General features: G+C 37.5%; 1 protein-coding gene across 2 annotated transcripts; it reads left to right on the forward strand.

Annotated features, from left to right (window-relative positions):
- The first annotated feature begins 1,240 nt into the window (after positions 1-1,240).
- LOC140169926 (monocarboxylate transporter 12-like) lies at positions 1,241-14,058 on the forward strand. 2 transcript variants are annotated; one of them, XM_072193244.1, is made up of 5 exons: positions 1,241-1,460; positions 9,881-10,076; positions 10,618-10,758; positions 11,404-12,222; positions 13,048-14,058. In XM_072193244.1, the coding sequence occupies exons 1-5, from the start codon at positions 1,452-1,454 to the stop codon at positions 13,170-13,172; spliced, it is 1,290 nt and encodes a 429-aa protein (XP_072049345.1). In that variant the 5' UTR covers positions 1,241-1,451; the 3' UTR covers positions 13,173-14,058. The 2 variants fall into 2 exon arrangements, with proteins under 2 accessions (XP_072049345.1, XP_072049346.1); XM_072193245.1 differs by having other exon boundaries at positions 11,404-11,775.
- The last annotated feature ends 1,241 nt before the right edge of the window (positions 14,059-15,299 follow it).

Raw genomic sequence — 15,299 nt, forward strand, 5'->3', positions numbered from 1 at the left:
GCGAAACCATAAATAATGGTTTTAATTTTGGTGAAATTTAGATCAACTTTTAGCCTGCAAATCTCTTGGCTTTTCATAAATTAAATATGTAAGGAAAAATTGCCGAGTGGATAAATTTATTAAAACTCATCATCAGGAATATGATTCAATAAAGACACTTTAGAACTAATAATGGTAATTACAATAATTTAAAATGGAAAGAATGATGGTTTATTTACGCGTATTTTGATACCACCTACATTAGTATGCATCAAACGCCCCTTGATTGAAAAATCGTTGGTACAGAATTACCTTGTAAGGTTATTCTGTACCTGATCAAGTACTTTGACCAGACTGTTAACGTTAGTTTTGTCAATTTCATAATTATTTTTAGTGTCATGACGTGCAAAATCTTTATGACCACTGGCGAGATAGTGTTGACAGGGCCCGACAATTTCGTAGTCAGGAACATTCACAAGAAGTTTGACTCTAAATCAACGACCTTTGGTAACACTATCTCACCAGTGGTCAATGATGACCAATTACAGCCAGATCAACAGACGGCCTGAAGATGCACCTAGGATACCGTAGCCTCTCAAAAAAAATAAACCTGAATCCAGTTGAAAGGTTTTAAGAGTTTAATGTAATAATGTATTTATTTGTACGTTCTTTGTCCATATTGCACACAAGAAGTTAGATATAGGTCTTACATTAGACCCGAACTATTAAAGGGAGACGCTTTTTATACATTATTTCAACATCATCTTTGTTCTATGATATAAAGGGATTTGTAGTCAATATAGTAGGGCTAACCACCAGTTAAGGGGGTTGAGAGATTTCAGAATAGAGATTGCTGTGGGTTTTTTTTCTTAAAAGGCCTTTTATTCACATAAACACCCTAAACACAGTTATTATTTTGATCACAACAAATGGTCACAGCTATTATTAACTATAACAGAATTATTTAAATAATGGGTACAGGGCACCAGTTCCACACGCGATACACTCTGCCATTCCGACAATCCGCTAGTCCGAAAATGAAAAACACTGCGCTTGTCCGAAACTGAAAACCGAATCTGGAAAACATTCCTTCAGTCCAACACTGCACTAGTCCGAAACTAAAAAAAACATTACATTAATCGGAAGAATTGAAGAATTTGAAGAACACTGAGCTAGTCCGAAGGTCATTGACCTTGTTTTCTAGTCCAAACATTTCCGGTACAAAAGGATATCACCAACAAATAATTCCGTTCATGGGATAAGAAGATCATGGCTATGTATGAACAAGTTCAATGGCGTAAAATTGAGCAGCAAATAATTATAAACTTTAGTAAAACTTAGCCTACATGATACGTCTATAACTTGACTGTACTTCCCTCAGTACATAAACTGGTCACAATGTTTTAAATACGTAGGTCAAGAGGTCTTCCGTATGACTATCAGATGTGTACCAGAAAGGAAAATACAGACTAATGGCAAAGGTATGTACATAATAGCTTTTAAGAGCGACAATCATTATGCAACGTTCCGATTTCACATTTGCAGCCTGAAAAGTAGTATACGGTTGAATATTTTGGATATTCTTGGCAATTTAAAAATGTCGCATTATGTTGACAAACCCCACAAGCAAGAAGGCTATTGTGAGTGCATGGTGATTCCCGCTCGGCGTGGTGATTGCATGTTAGCAAAGTCATCCGTTATTATACGAGGGTCATTCAAAAAGTTCTACCTGTTGAAAATGTGCATACATATAGTTCGTAATATCACCTACAGGTGGTGAAAAATCATGTCAAGACCATTTTCAGATTTTTGTTGGTGACCTGAAAAACACAGAAAGATATGGTACACCGGAAACGGTGACGCATCTTTGGATATTGCACTTGAAAACATGCGCGTAGCCAATGTACCAACTTCTCTCTTTAAACAAAAAAAAACTCATATTAGTAACAATATACATTTTGAATGAATATACACCTTACAGTCCAAAACATCATCTGTGACTGAAAAAGTAAAATTTTGATGGACAGAAATGACACAGAATTCCAATTTTTAGAGGGATATCTTGTGACATCTCAGGTATTGATAATCAGCATAGTGTACATCCCTACAACGTGACTTTTCTAGCTGCGCTTTTAGATAAAATAATAGAAGTTAAAGCTACTATAACACATTTTCAGTCAAAAAAGTAAATTTAATTCCCTTTGCGATCTATTGTGGTATTTTATTCCAAAGAAAGCGTCATAATGCCACCATTTTACACCATGTTTTATTAAAGTCAATATCTTCATAAACTGTGTTTATGGTCATTTATACTAATTTTATTACACTGGCTATTTGTTCTATTAGTTTTGTACATATTAATGTCCATCATTTTTAGTTTGTGGCAATCGTTTAACCAGTACATATAATTTTTTGATTATTCTTGAGTTTTATACAATTTTTACACGGAATAATTATGGGATCTTCAAGACACTTTACTTGAGACGCCTTTGTAAATATTGTACATATTTTGACCTTTTCCGGTGAACCATATCTTACTGTGGTTTTAAAGTCACCAACAAAAATCTGAAAATGGTCTTAACATGAATTTTTCACAACCTGCAGGTGACATTACGAACTATATGTATGCAAATTTTCAAGTAGCTACCTTTAACAAAACAAAAGTATTTTGCGCCAAACAATTATCCGAACACTTGGAAAAAGTATTTATAATATGGATGCCAAAGGTTTATTTTCAAAAATCGATTGAACTGTGCCATAATCAGAGTGCATTGACCTATTATTATGACCTTCAGTCATAGACTAATTTCCATTCGTTTTAGTTTTTTTCAGCAGGGGTTGAAAGGTTTTTTTACCGTTTCTGTTGTTGTAGTTTTCAGGAAATTATTGAACTGTTCTGATTTGTGAAACTTTTATACTCAAAAATTTGAACGATTCTGATTACATCGTAATGGTTGGCAGGTATTAACCCAGATTTAAATTGGATGTAAACGCAAAATCAGATACCGGTATTTACCGGCTATAGGTGATTTTTAATGGGATTGGGCGATTATCTTTGGCAATGGAAGTTATGATACTATTTTCGAAGAACCGTATTTTTTTTTCCTAAGCCATCGCTAGATTGATTAACCATTGGAATCCAGGTGCCTGCCAGGGGTCTAGGAGCAAATGTGGCCAGTGCCCCCAGAAGCTCCTTGAAATTAGAATGTATAAATTCGTCGGCTGTATTCCATAGTGGCGTATTAGTAGGGCTCCGCGAATAAACAACTTTTCAAGAAAATTTATATAGATATTTTACAAAAGATATAAAGACATAATACTGCTGGCAAACTGAAAACAATAAGTACAAAACTATACGTCACTATGGAAAACACGCAAAGCGCAATACCCTAACCTAACGTTAACCTTACGCCACCTCGATCGCCGTGTAATTCCTATGGCGTTACTTTTCGTCGGCTTCATTCCATAGTGGCGTATAGATCCGATGCGTCACTAGAGAGATTGCGAAGAGGCGTTCACTGGAAACGCCATACGGGTTACCTGTTACGGCATTGTGCGGGCGGACCTCATAATGCCGTTCGCCTCGAAACTTTACTACAATAAATTTATGGTGGCGCTATGCTGAAACAAATATATCTATAGATGCCCTGCAGGCTTTTATCGATTGGCTCCAAACAAAGGATTTTAACCGGTGTCCTTCACCGTAATCATGGCGCAGTCCAGTCCATTCAATCAAATGTTGTCATCAACCTATATGATCGTAGTGCATTTGCTTTGTGTGTGAGACTAAATGTCGCGCTAGATTGGATCATGCTTTTGTTGAATGCATTTGAGTAGTCCGTCATATTCACGGTATGATACGTTATATGCACAACCTCAATAAAGAGATATGAATCACCATTTCACCCTTGGGTGTATCGAACCCACATTTGTATTGGTATGAAATACGATTGGCTGCATTCAGTCCAGTTTAGATCATAGCATCGATGTTTTGCGGGCTTTTTTTTTAAACGAGTATTTTTTAACAGGTGTATGTCATTAGTTGACTAAATAACCAAAGCAAGAGTTTGGTGTCGGATGGCGAAGGGAGTATGATCAGTAAAAAACAGAGTTTATACAGTTTGTACGAATGTGTGCCAATTTAAATCCACTGGCTTTGTGTTGTGTTCGTTTTGATCGTGGTTCCGTGAGTAAACCAGTTAACTTGGCATCGATCGATTTTGACATCACACTACGACGGCAAATACTAGTTATACAATCTTATTTCATTCATGGTTTTATTTATAGATAAATAGTTATACCATGGAAAAAAGAGATAAGAAGGAACCACAACGAACGCATTCACTTTGTCCACTCCCTTTACCGACATTTCATTGACATTGTTATTCATGAGGATTTACTGTGATCAATACCCTGCGTTAAATAGGTGATTGGTATTGTACTCCATGTATTTGCATGTCTTCTAGAGCGTGTCTGGAGGATGATTTGAACTAATGACCTTCCGTGCAAGCACCCTATAGGATTTTCTCTGGTGACGTGATCATCGGTCATTGATGGCCTACATCTCTTTCTTCCATTTTGCCCAACATACTGCAGTTACTGTCCGTTTTCCTATACATAATACACAGTGCTCTTTCCCATTGACGCGTGACCTCTACAAATAGCCTACGTTAAAAGAATGGGGATATGCCTAGTTAACGTCGCTGTGTAAAAAATAACCGGCCAATATTAAAAGTACTCTTCTAAAGTTCTAGAAAATATAGTTTTGTAACATGTCCTAAATTTTTAGCTAATTTAGATGTCTGGAAATATTCGTACTTTGGTGTTTTAGTTAATGTTATAGGTAATAGTACATTGCCTAGTTAACGTCGCTGTGTGAAAAATAACCGGCCAATATTAAAAGTACTCTTCTAAAATTCTAGACAATATAGTTTTGTAACATGTCCTAAATTTTAGCTAATTCAGATGTTTGGAAATATTCGTACTTTGGTGTTTTAGGAATGATATGTAAACGACAGATAACACCAAAAAATATGAAGAAATTATTTCCAAACCGTGTTAAGTCTGCAAACCACCATGTTTCTCATTTTCAAGAACGCTGGTTAACAATAAGCAGAGTTTTGTCTCATTTCGTAAACAAAAGACCACACAGAATTGTTCTCTAGCGCTCGCTTTATAATCGTTCACCCAACTGAAACTATAATCCCAGCCATTGCTCCATTGTACGTGTAAAAGCAGAAACATATGATGTGTGTATTTAACCAGAGAAGATATGATTTAATCAGTTGAGCTGCTTTCAATGAGTGTTATCTTGGTTTAATAGCTTTTAATGGGGTTTAAGTCCTGCAAAGGTCGAATTGAATTCTACTGTAGACATGACTGCATCATGATTTTCCCGAACTTTGATGACTTTTTTCTCAGAGTTGGCAATCTTTGGCACTGAAACGAGTTAGCTAGTTACGATTATACACATATAAGCTATTAAATTAAACAGGTTTCATGTACCGGACTCAACCGAAACATTGTGCATTATTTAAGAACATTTTACATCTATTTTTCATTGAAAAAGTCACCAAAACTCAGCAAAAAAACGGCCGATTTTGATGACCTTTTCGATGTGTTAAAGGACATTTTCTACACAACACGATCAAGAAAACAGTTTGACTGTAGATCCTAAAACAAAGCATGTTCAAAGCATCAGTGAAATTCCAGAATCTTACTCCCGGGTAGCGTTTGTTTGTTCGTGGATGGGTTTGTTATAGTTTTTTTCCAGTAATGATTTCGCCAAGCATCGATCGCGGTAAATGGATGATACATGAAAGGAAACTTTTCTTTTCATGCGTCAATAGATAAGCGGATTAAAACTTGGCCGATCGAAGTCGTTGTGGTTCCTTCTTATCTCTTTCTTCCATGGTTATACAATCTTATTTCATTCATGGTTTTATTTTTAGACCACTTGACATCGTCTATCGATATGCATGAACGAGCCGCTACACTCCCTCATTTCAAATATTTAGTTTTGGTTTCTCTTTTGTTCAGAAACCAAAAATCAAGGGATTAAAAAGTAGAGCTGATCTTTCTGCAATCATAACACTATTATGCTGGGAGGACACAGTATAGGGTATACCAGAAGTATACAATAGCCTATTGTGCTAACATAATTATTATCATGATTGATATCGGAAATCTATCCCGCGGACGACAGTTGATGCTCTCTGTCGAAGGTAGGTGGCATATTACACTCACGAGTTCTAGGCCTAGAAATCATATACATGCGCGTATATTGAAGGATGGGGCGGGTGGGGGATTTGTTTGTTTGTATGAAACATAAACGATGCATGGAGATGATTTGATTATGAATTAGTTTATTATCCTGAATATTTGAAATGAGGCACTGCCTCATTTCAAATATTGAGTTTTAGTTTTGGTTTTGGTTTTGGTCACGTGGTTTCCTATTGTCCTGCCTAACCACTTGAATCACAAGATATCGAACTCATTGTTTCTACCTTTTGTTTAAAACTAAACATTTGTGACAGGTAGTTTCGGTTTCGGTTTTAGTTTCTTATAAGTGGTGTGACGAATAAAATTACAGGATTTTGGAGTTACCTGATCTAAGTATACAAAAGAAATGTTTAAATTTCGCAGTGCAATATTCACGAGCAGAGAAGTCGAACAAAGAAGTCTACATTTGAAAGCATTGATTTAGTTTAAAAGCATTGACTTGACACTACGAATTAGCCTAAGCTGATTTCACTGTGAAAATATATAGACCATCGAAATATTTCCACAGACATTACAATATACACTTGACAGATTATGACTTTAGTGATATAAACACTATTATACACAACTCTATTTATGTGCATGTCGCATGACGGAAGATCAATATCATAGAAAGCTGGTTTAAACTGACTTTTATTCAATTTATTTATTGGAGAAGAGAGAGAGAGAGAGAAGAGATCGCCAGGGGAAGAGGGTGTGTGTGTGGGGGGGGTAAGGGTAAGGAGAAAGAGAAACAGAGGGGAGAGAGCATTGGAAGTGGGAAGGGATGGAGGGGGAGAGGGGAGCTCAAGACTGGAGAGGAATAATAGGGAAGAGTCGATATCGAGTGTGGGGAGGGGGAGGGAGGAGGGAGGAGGTTATATATAGGTGGCGGAGGGAACATAGGTAAGAGGTATGGGTTGTGCTTTCCGGGGAATAATCTAACTCATAATCAAATCATCTACATCATCATGCATCGTTTATATTTCAGACAAATAAACAAAACACCCCCCACACCCCTCAATATATGCACATGATTTCTACATGTAGGCCTCGTATATATCCATCCTTGATGTCTCAACGATGTCTATGCATAACTTATCAAACGAATCTCGGAACTCGGGTGTAATTATAAGGTGTCATGGAAGTGTGCCACCTACGGCAGAGAGCATCAACTCAGTAGCGTAGCCAGCAGGGGGGGGCAGGGGGCAGAGTGCCCCAAAATTTTTATTTCGCCCCCCCCCCCCGACCAAAAAAGCTGGCTACGCCCCTGCATCAACTGTCGCCCGCGTTGATAGATATCGATAATGAAAATGTTAGCACAATAGGCTATTATATACGTATGGTTATAGGCCATTATACTTTTGAATATATATACCCTCTTGTGTCCTCCCAGCACAATAGTGTTATGATTGCAGAGCAGTTCATCTCCACTTTTTAATCCCTTGATTTTTGGTTTCTGAACAAAAGAGAAACCAAAACTAATGATTTGAAATGAGGGACTGTTCAATGGCTTTCTTGTATATGAAATGCGGTAGGCGATTTAAAATGCACGTGCCCTGAGCAAACTACGATGTGTACGCACACTGTAGGGCAAAGAACAATGGAAATGGCACCCTTTTTTGCTTGGTCTAACAGCCCTTTTCACCTGCTAGCTGTACCATCCATTCACTGATTTTTTTTTTTTCAGAGCAAACTCTCTATTTGTGAGACCATCTTCTTTTTACCATGATTATTACACTACTTATCCATGGATCAATTAATTTATTTGCACTTTGTTCAATTATATTTCTCTTCTATCTATAAATATCCTCCATTAAATACTTTTATTACTTTAATTTAATTTATTTATACTTCATATTTATTATTGATTTACTACTATTATTATTCTTATATCATTTTCAACTCTAGACATGATATATTGCGTGCTCCAGTTCTATTTGTTCATGATTGAGTGAACGGGTGAATCTTTTTCTTCTGTTCATCATTGCTCTTTTTCATGCTCGCTTACTGCTTCGTGCATCATGCATCGATTATGAGTTTATGACTCGTCGTCACAACGAATTCAATCCGGAACACTGATCGAAAAGAAAGACATAGAGATAGATATGTTGCGGTCTTGTAAGACCGCGAAGTCCAGTCGTGACCTTGAAATGACCTCTGATGACCTTAAAATGACCTCCATCGTGTTTTGAATCATATCAACATCACATAATACTAATTTCATTCAAATTGGATAAACTTTTAGAATTTCCCCCAAAACAGACCCCCACATGTTTAAGCCAACTGTAATTATAACCCTATGCACATGATGCCATTGTTCTGATGATCACAGCACTTAATATGCAGCAAAAGGGAATTTCAAAGTTGTTTTCAGTAATAAACTATGTTTGAACCCTACATGATCTTGAACTCAAAATCTGTTACAATATAGACACCAGCTAATGTCAATGCTTATGTGTCGCACCTATGTATACCATGTAATCTGCAGGAAAAGAAGCATTTTGAAGCTCTTTGTTATGTACTGGAATTACACCCTTAATGACCTTTGACCTCAAATACGTGCTTACCCTATAGGCCCCGGCTATAGCCAAATCTCAATCCCATAAGCAAAACACTTTGACAGCTGTTTAACATGTTTAAAACAATGAAAAAGCAAGGCGAAAAATGGCGTTGCATGAACTTCTGTCCCCCGTCCAAAAACAAAATTCAACGACAAATTTGCCGTAACACGACTCGATCTTGCCTAAAACGCCTCTTCGCAAGATGATTTTTGGACGGCATTTTCCACACACAAATGAATAGGTAATCTTCCCGTTCGAATTCGCGTCGAAAAAAATCGAAATTTATTCACTTCTTCTGGTCTATACTAGGTCAAATTGTAACCCCCAAAATGGATTTTATTACATGTCGGACTCTACTTGCTCTATTAGGATACTTTGATTTGCTTCATAACAAGACAAACATAACATTTTTCTACATTTTATAATGCGTCTTTTTGTCATTTTGGAACGTCATTTTTTGCTACCAACCGCAATGTAATCGCCTTACGGTAATTCCACGATTGACCAATTCACAATAGATTTCACCCTCTAGAGGGCACACTAACCTATTTTTGACTCATGTAGTTTGCCGTTGGCGTTCCCGTATCACGTTTCACGTAAATTTCGTAATCTCTCTACTATGACATGTAGCGTGTACGCCACTATGACATGCAATGCTTTTCATTTTTGCTGATATTTCTTAATTATAAAATGTGTATAAAAATTGGCGTATGGTCGATACGCCACTATGGAAAACACAACATTTCACTTTGCAACTATACGCCACATTTAATTAATTAATTACTGATTAATTAGCTAAATTTGACTGATGAGACTTAGAAAAATGAAAGAGAACATCATTAAAAACATATGTGCCAATTTAAAAAAAAATGACCAAAATCACTATACGCCACTATGGAATACAGCCGACGAATTGCCCAATGTGTCTAAACACATTTTTGGTCACCAAGGAATGCCATGCTGAAGGTAATGGGATTTGACTTTCCTTTGGAATGCTCCATAGTTCTAGTGCTGTCACTAAATAGTTCAAAAACAATTTCGGTCACTATTCTTGCTTTCTTTTCCCATTTGCCCAGATTAATCACAATGCTCCTCCAGATGGCAGATGGGGATGGCTGGTTACTTTGGGTGCATTCGTGTCTACGATGCTACAAACAGCGACAGCCACGGCATTAGGCGTGCTTGTACCAGAACTTTCTGACGGATTAGACATACGAGTGGGGGATGTTGGTACTAGCTTCAGTGTTGCTCTGTGCTTGAAGTCTATGTTAGGTACGTATCACCCCTGCCCCTATGACGCTACGTTACTAACGATAGCCATTGAGCGGTTGCTTCCGAATTGAAACCACAATTTGATTGTTTCCAATACATTGGACAAATATCAACGCATTGAGGTGGGTTTTCTTGGACAGGTTTGCAATCCATTCAATTTATTTCTCCAACGAGTTTCTTGAGCGTTACTTTATGACAGCGGATCACAATCTATGAGATGCTACCCTTTTTGGTTTGCGGCCTTTTCATAAAAGGGGTCGCATTTAAGTGCAGAGTACGAGCGTATTGGTCAATTATCCCCATTTTAGTAATAAATTAGATTTTTTAGCGAGCTTCGCCCGGATTTGCCCCTTTAAAGTAATTCTGGGTGCAGGTTAGCGGGACGGCTATATAAATAATACCGCCAACAAAATTGTGCAACCCTGATTTTTTTCGCCTTTGCTCGAGATTTGTATTTCCACCCTACCCAAGCTGGCTACGCCCTGCTTGGTGTGTGGTATCATCTTATATCATTCAGCGTTTTTATCATTGCTTTTATTAGGACCAGTATGTGCAGCGTGTATGCTTTGTGCAAATGCACGGACCTTAACTTTTCTTGGTGGCATATTAACAGGACTGGGGTTCATAGTAGCTGGGTTTTCCACAAATCAAATCCATCTCACTCTTAGCATGGTAATATCAAGTAAGTAAATCATTCTATTACAGACTTATTTACCCAGGCCTGCGTTATTTGCGAAAAGCGGTAAGAGACCGGTCACAAACACTTGTGGGGAGAGGGGCTGATGCAAAAAAAATCATCGCGAAAATGTTTCGATGCCCTCCTTTTCAGATCTCAAAAATTTCAGGGCCCCTCCCCTTTTTGACATGGAAATTATATGTCAACCCCATAGAAAAGCATATAAACTAAATTTTCCCGGCAAAATTTGTGGTCAATTTTTCAAGCCCCTCCACCTTATGAGGGTCAAAGATTTTAAGGCCCCCCCTTACTCCATTTTGCATCAGCCCCCCCCCCCCCTCACCAAGTGTTTGTGAACGATCCCTAACAAGGATTGAGTTAGTTGTGTTAGTTATCATAATATACTGGGCACAACACTTAAACAACGCAATAGCTTAAAAACACAAAACATCATTTACCAAATAAAGTAATAAATTTGACATTTTGTTCTGTGCATTTTGATACTTCATTCGGCACGATGAGCTGACATTTTACCAAGTTATGCCAATTTGAATAAAAAAGAGAGTATTTTAAAAGTAACAAAATTTACATACTTTTCTCTAGAGACACACTATGTTTTGGATATAAAGGCATGTTTCTTTTCCATTGTAGGTTGTGGTTTGGGCATAGCACTAGTAACAGCACCTGCGATTTTGAAAGAATATTTCCACAAGAAATATGGTTTGGCTACAGGTTTGGCTTCTTGTGGTGCAGCCATCGGCATGATAATATTTCCTCCAGTAATGGAAATCCTCATAGACATGTTCGGATGGCGAAATGCGTTATTTCTCCTAGGTGCATGGAGCTTCAACCAATGTGTAGCAGGGGCCATATATAGACCGCTAAATTCATCCTTCGAGTCACGCCTTTTCTGCAACTGCAAACCTCGAAGTGCGACATGCAGTCATTTCCGACAAAGCTTACTAAACCTTTTTGGAAATTTACTATCGTTCACAGGCATTAACTTTTTAATGAAAAATAAAGGTATTATTTTAGTTTATATTTCGTTCACCTTAAGGGGAATGTCATTTGTTGGTTGGCTGCTATTTTTAGTATCCTACTCAATTGACATGGGACTTTCATCACTTGATGCGTCTTTTGTCTCCGCTATCGGTGGTATCGGGGCGCTTATTGGTCGCATCGTTTCGGTACTGCCAATAGACCATAAGCTGCTGTCAGCACGGACGATGTATATTATCTTATCACTTATTGGTGCAGTTTGCTTATTCTTTTACACACTTTGCTCATCTTACTGGTCAATAGCACTGATATCAGTCTTGACGGGAATGAGTGTAGGATCATCTTCACCAATAATGATCATTACTATTAAGGAACTAACGATTGCGTCAAAATCAGAGGATTTTGCGGGTTCAATTGGTCTTCATTTTATGTTTTGTGGAATAGGATTCTCCGCTGCTGGTCCAATATTTGGTATGCTATGAAATATTACTGATTATGATAGTGTAAGAAATATTTTGTCGGAAACAACGTTTAGACAAAAATCTATTTGTAATGTGATAATTCTGACACACGTTGAGCTTATCTCAAAGCATAGCTGTTTGCCCACAAGTTTACAAATCGAGGCTAAACAAGAATGATTATTTATTTGACAAACATTGTTTAACATTAAAAAAAAATCACACAGATAAAATAATATAGTCCTTGAATAGTCCTTGTGACACAACAAACTATTCTTGACCAAGTATTTATAATATGGATTCCAAAGGGATATTTTCATTATTTACCTAAAATCAAATTTATAATTAATGTTATACAGCTGAAACATTTTTATTATTATCAAAAATAAAAACATTTTTGCATATCTTTTTAACTTTTTTAGCTTTTAACACACAAGCTACAAAGATTTACACATATTATAAAACAAAAAAACAACTTTCAGCACATGTTAATGATGTCCTTAAATTGCCTTGATCAAATAAGATCCCCTATGGCTACTTATAGTGGAGTTAAGAGCAATTCCAGAACATCAACGCCTTCTGAGGATGAGTATGATGCATATGAATGAATGTATAGACCACTTGACACGTGACGTCATTGTCCGGTATTATGCGCGCGCATTATAGCAATTTCCGTTGCTCTTTGTCATGCAGCGTGCGTACGCATCGTAGTTTGCTCGGAGCACGTGTATTTTAAATCGCCCACCACATTTTATATAGTACAAGAAAGCCAATGAACAGTGTATCTTTTGGGTAGCTTGCAGCCAATACTTACATTTTAACCATTTTACCGTTTCAGGATATGTATTTGATGCAACTGGTAGCTACAATTGGGCATTTTACACTATGGCAGGAGCGGAACTTTGTGCAGCCGTCCTTGTCTACAGTTTAAACTTAATGACAAGATTTCAGCGTGACACATAAATATTCTACATTCTATTCATGGTATATCTACTCTTGTTCGGTAGTGACGTCATGTCAACACCTCCGAACAACTGAAAAAATCAGCAATGTAAACATCCGCACGAAAGAAAGTAGTTCCATTTTTTTCGTTGTATTTATATACCCGTGACAGTCGATAGTAAAGTGTCAACATGCATGCGTAAGCTTATTTATACAATGTCAAACGCACAATTTGAATATAGACTACATCAGTAGCTGTCAGTCTCGTGCTTAGTTTTTTGCTTCCTGATCCTGGCATCCAGATCGAGTACTGGTGTGTGGGTACCAGGACTGCATGCGGGCCAGGAGGCTGTGCGATCAGCATGGCCATGCTGAGGTTTAGACTAAATAAGAGTAAATTCACTCAATTCACAAAATTGATAAACAATCTATGAACGATGAGAATGGTTAAAATCAGGTTTGTCAGCATTTTATTACATCTAGTTCAAAGCCAAATTGGAAAGTCGTACACTCTGTTGACTTGAATTGATAGGTAAAAGAACACCTTGTGACTACCATTGCAGGATCTATGCTTCCACTGAAGCTGAAGTCTCTACCTAAATTTTAGTTGTGTTTTTATACGTCTTCCGGCAATCACCCAGCCAGTTATCCTGATTGTACCAATATTTTTCCTTGATGTTCCCTTGCATTCCTTTTCGATTATGGGGTATCCTCTTTGTGGATTACCAACCACTGCCTAATACGGCGTCAGGAACAACAAGGACAAAAATCATGACAAAACAAGGAACTATGTTTTTAGAATCATTTTATTGCTAAAACGTTTTTCCTTGTCATTCCTGGTTGAGGATTTGTGACTTTTAAGGCAATGGCAATTGTTTGTTGAAATGCAAATACCAATTATATTATTATTATTATTATCATTATTATTATTATTACTATTATTATTAGTATTATTATTATTGTTGTTGTTGTTGTTGTTGTTGTTGTTGTTGTTGTTGTCGTCGTCGTCGTCGTTGTCGTCGTCGTCGTCGTCGTCGTCGTCGTCGTTGTTGTTGTTGTTGTTGTTGTTGTTGTTGTTGTTGTTGTTGTTGTTGTTGTTATTATTATTATTGGCTATGGTATGGGAAAATTAGTATGCTTCATATGAAAAGGTTACATAATTTAATCGGTCTAAAATGCGCATACCTTTGCTGATCTGATTTCCTGTTCCGGGACATAAATCGATTAACCCAGTGCAACCATTCCTCGTTCCAGGTAATAGGGTTTCGTTTCTGTTTTATTCAGAAACTAAAAATCAGCGGATTAAAAGGAGGGGCAGAATTTTTCTGGAATAAAAACATTTAAAGCTAGATTTATGCTACATAGCTAAGCGATTGGGTTTATAACCCAATGAGGTAGAGCGCATTGTGTTGCATTGGGAAAAGCGCCACTATCTCATTGGTTAAATGCAACCGTTTTTCGCCCAGTGATAGAGTAATAAATTCAACTTTAGTGCAGAGAGAACCATAAGTATATAATAACTTATTGTCATGATTGGGCTAACCAAATATCGGATACATATCCGATTGTGTTTATATTGAATGTAGACAATGGATCTGATATCAATCACACGTGGACAGTAACAGTGGGGACATGGGTGCTGGAACTTTTGTTTGTTTGTTTATTGTCCCCGAAAGTCATAACCCATACCTTTTATCTAGGCTACCCTCTCTCCACCTATATAGCCTCCTCTTCGCTCTCCCAGTGTCCCCCGCCTACCCTACACTCGATATATCATCTCCCCTACATGCTATTCCACTCCATTCTCAAGCTCTCTCTCTCCTCCCTTCCAACTTCCAATACGGTATCATCTCTGTTTCTCTGTCTTCCTCTGCTTACCCCCCCCCACACACACACACACGCACCCCCCACCCACCCACCCCCTACACCCACACACCCCCACCCCTCCCTCTGTTTAACCCATCTATCTCTTATCATTGCTTTCGAGTAATAATTAACTAACCTATATTCAAGTCATATAGCTTTCTATTGATCCTTCTGCATGCGAGTATCACCTAAATAGATGTGTATTATATTACTTACGTGTATATCCTTTTGTAATCTGGGTAGAAATATTTCGATGGTCTATATTTCTTCACAGGGAAATAA

This window comes from Amphiura filiformis, chromosome 14, assembly GCF_039555335.1.
Source record: "Amphiura filiformis chromosome 14, Afil_fr2py, whole genome shotgun sequence".
Taxonomy (NCBI): Eukaryota; Metazoa; Echinodermata; class Ophiuroidea; order Amphilepidida; family Amphiuridae; genus Amphiura; species Amphiura filiformis.

Excerpts from the sequence above, each read along its gene's own strand:
- LOC140169926 (XM_072193244.1), top strand. Across the intron at positions 10,077-10,617 it reads GTGCTTGAAGTCTATGTTAG|GACCAGTATGTGCAGCGTGT; the intron begins GTACGTATCACC and ends TGCTTTTATTAG. Across the intron at positions 10,759-11,403 it reads TCTTAGCATGGTAATATCAA|GTTGTGGTTTGGGCATAGCA; the intron begins GTAAGTAAATCA and ends TTTCCATTGTAG.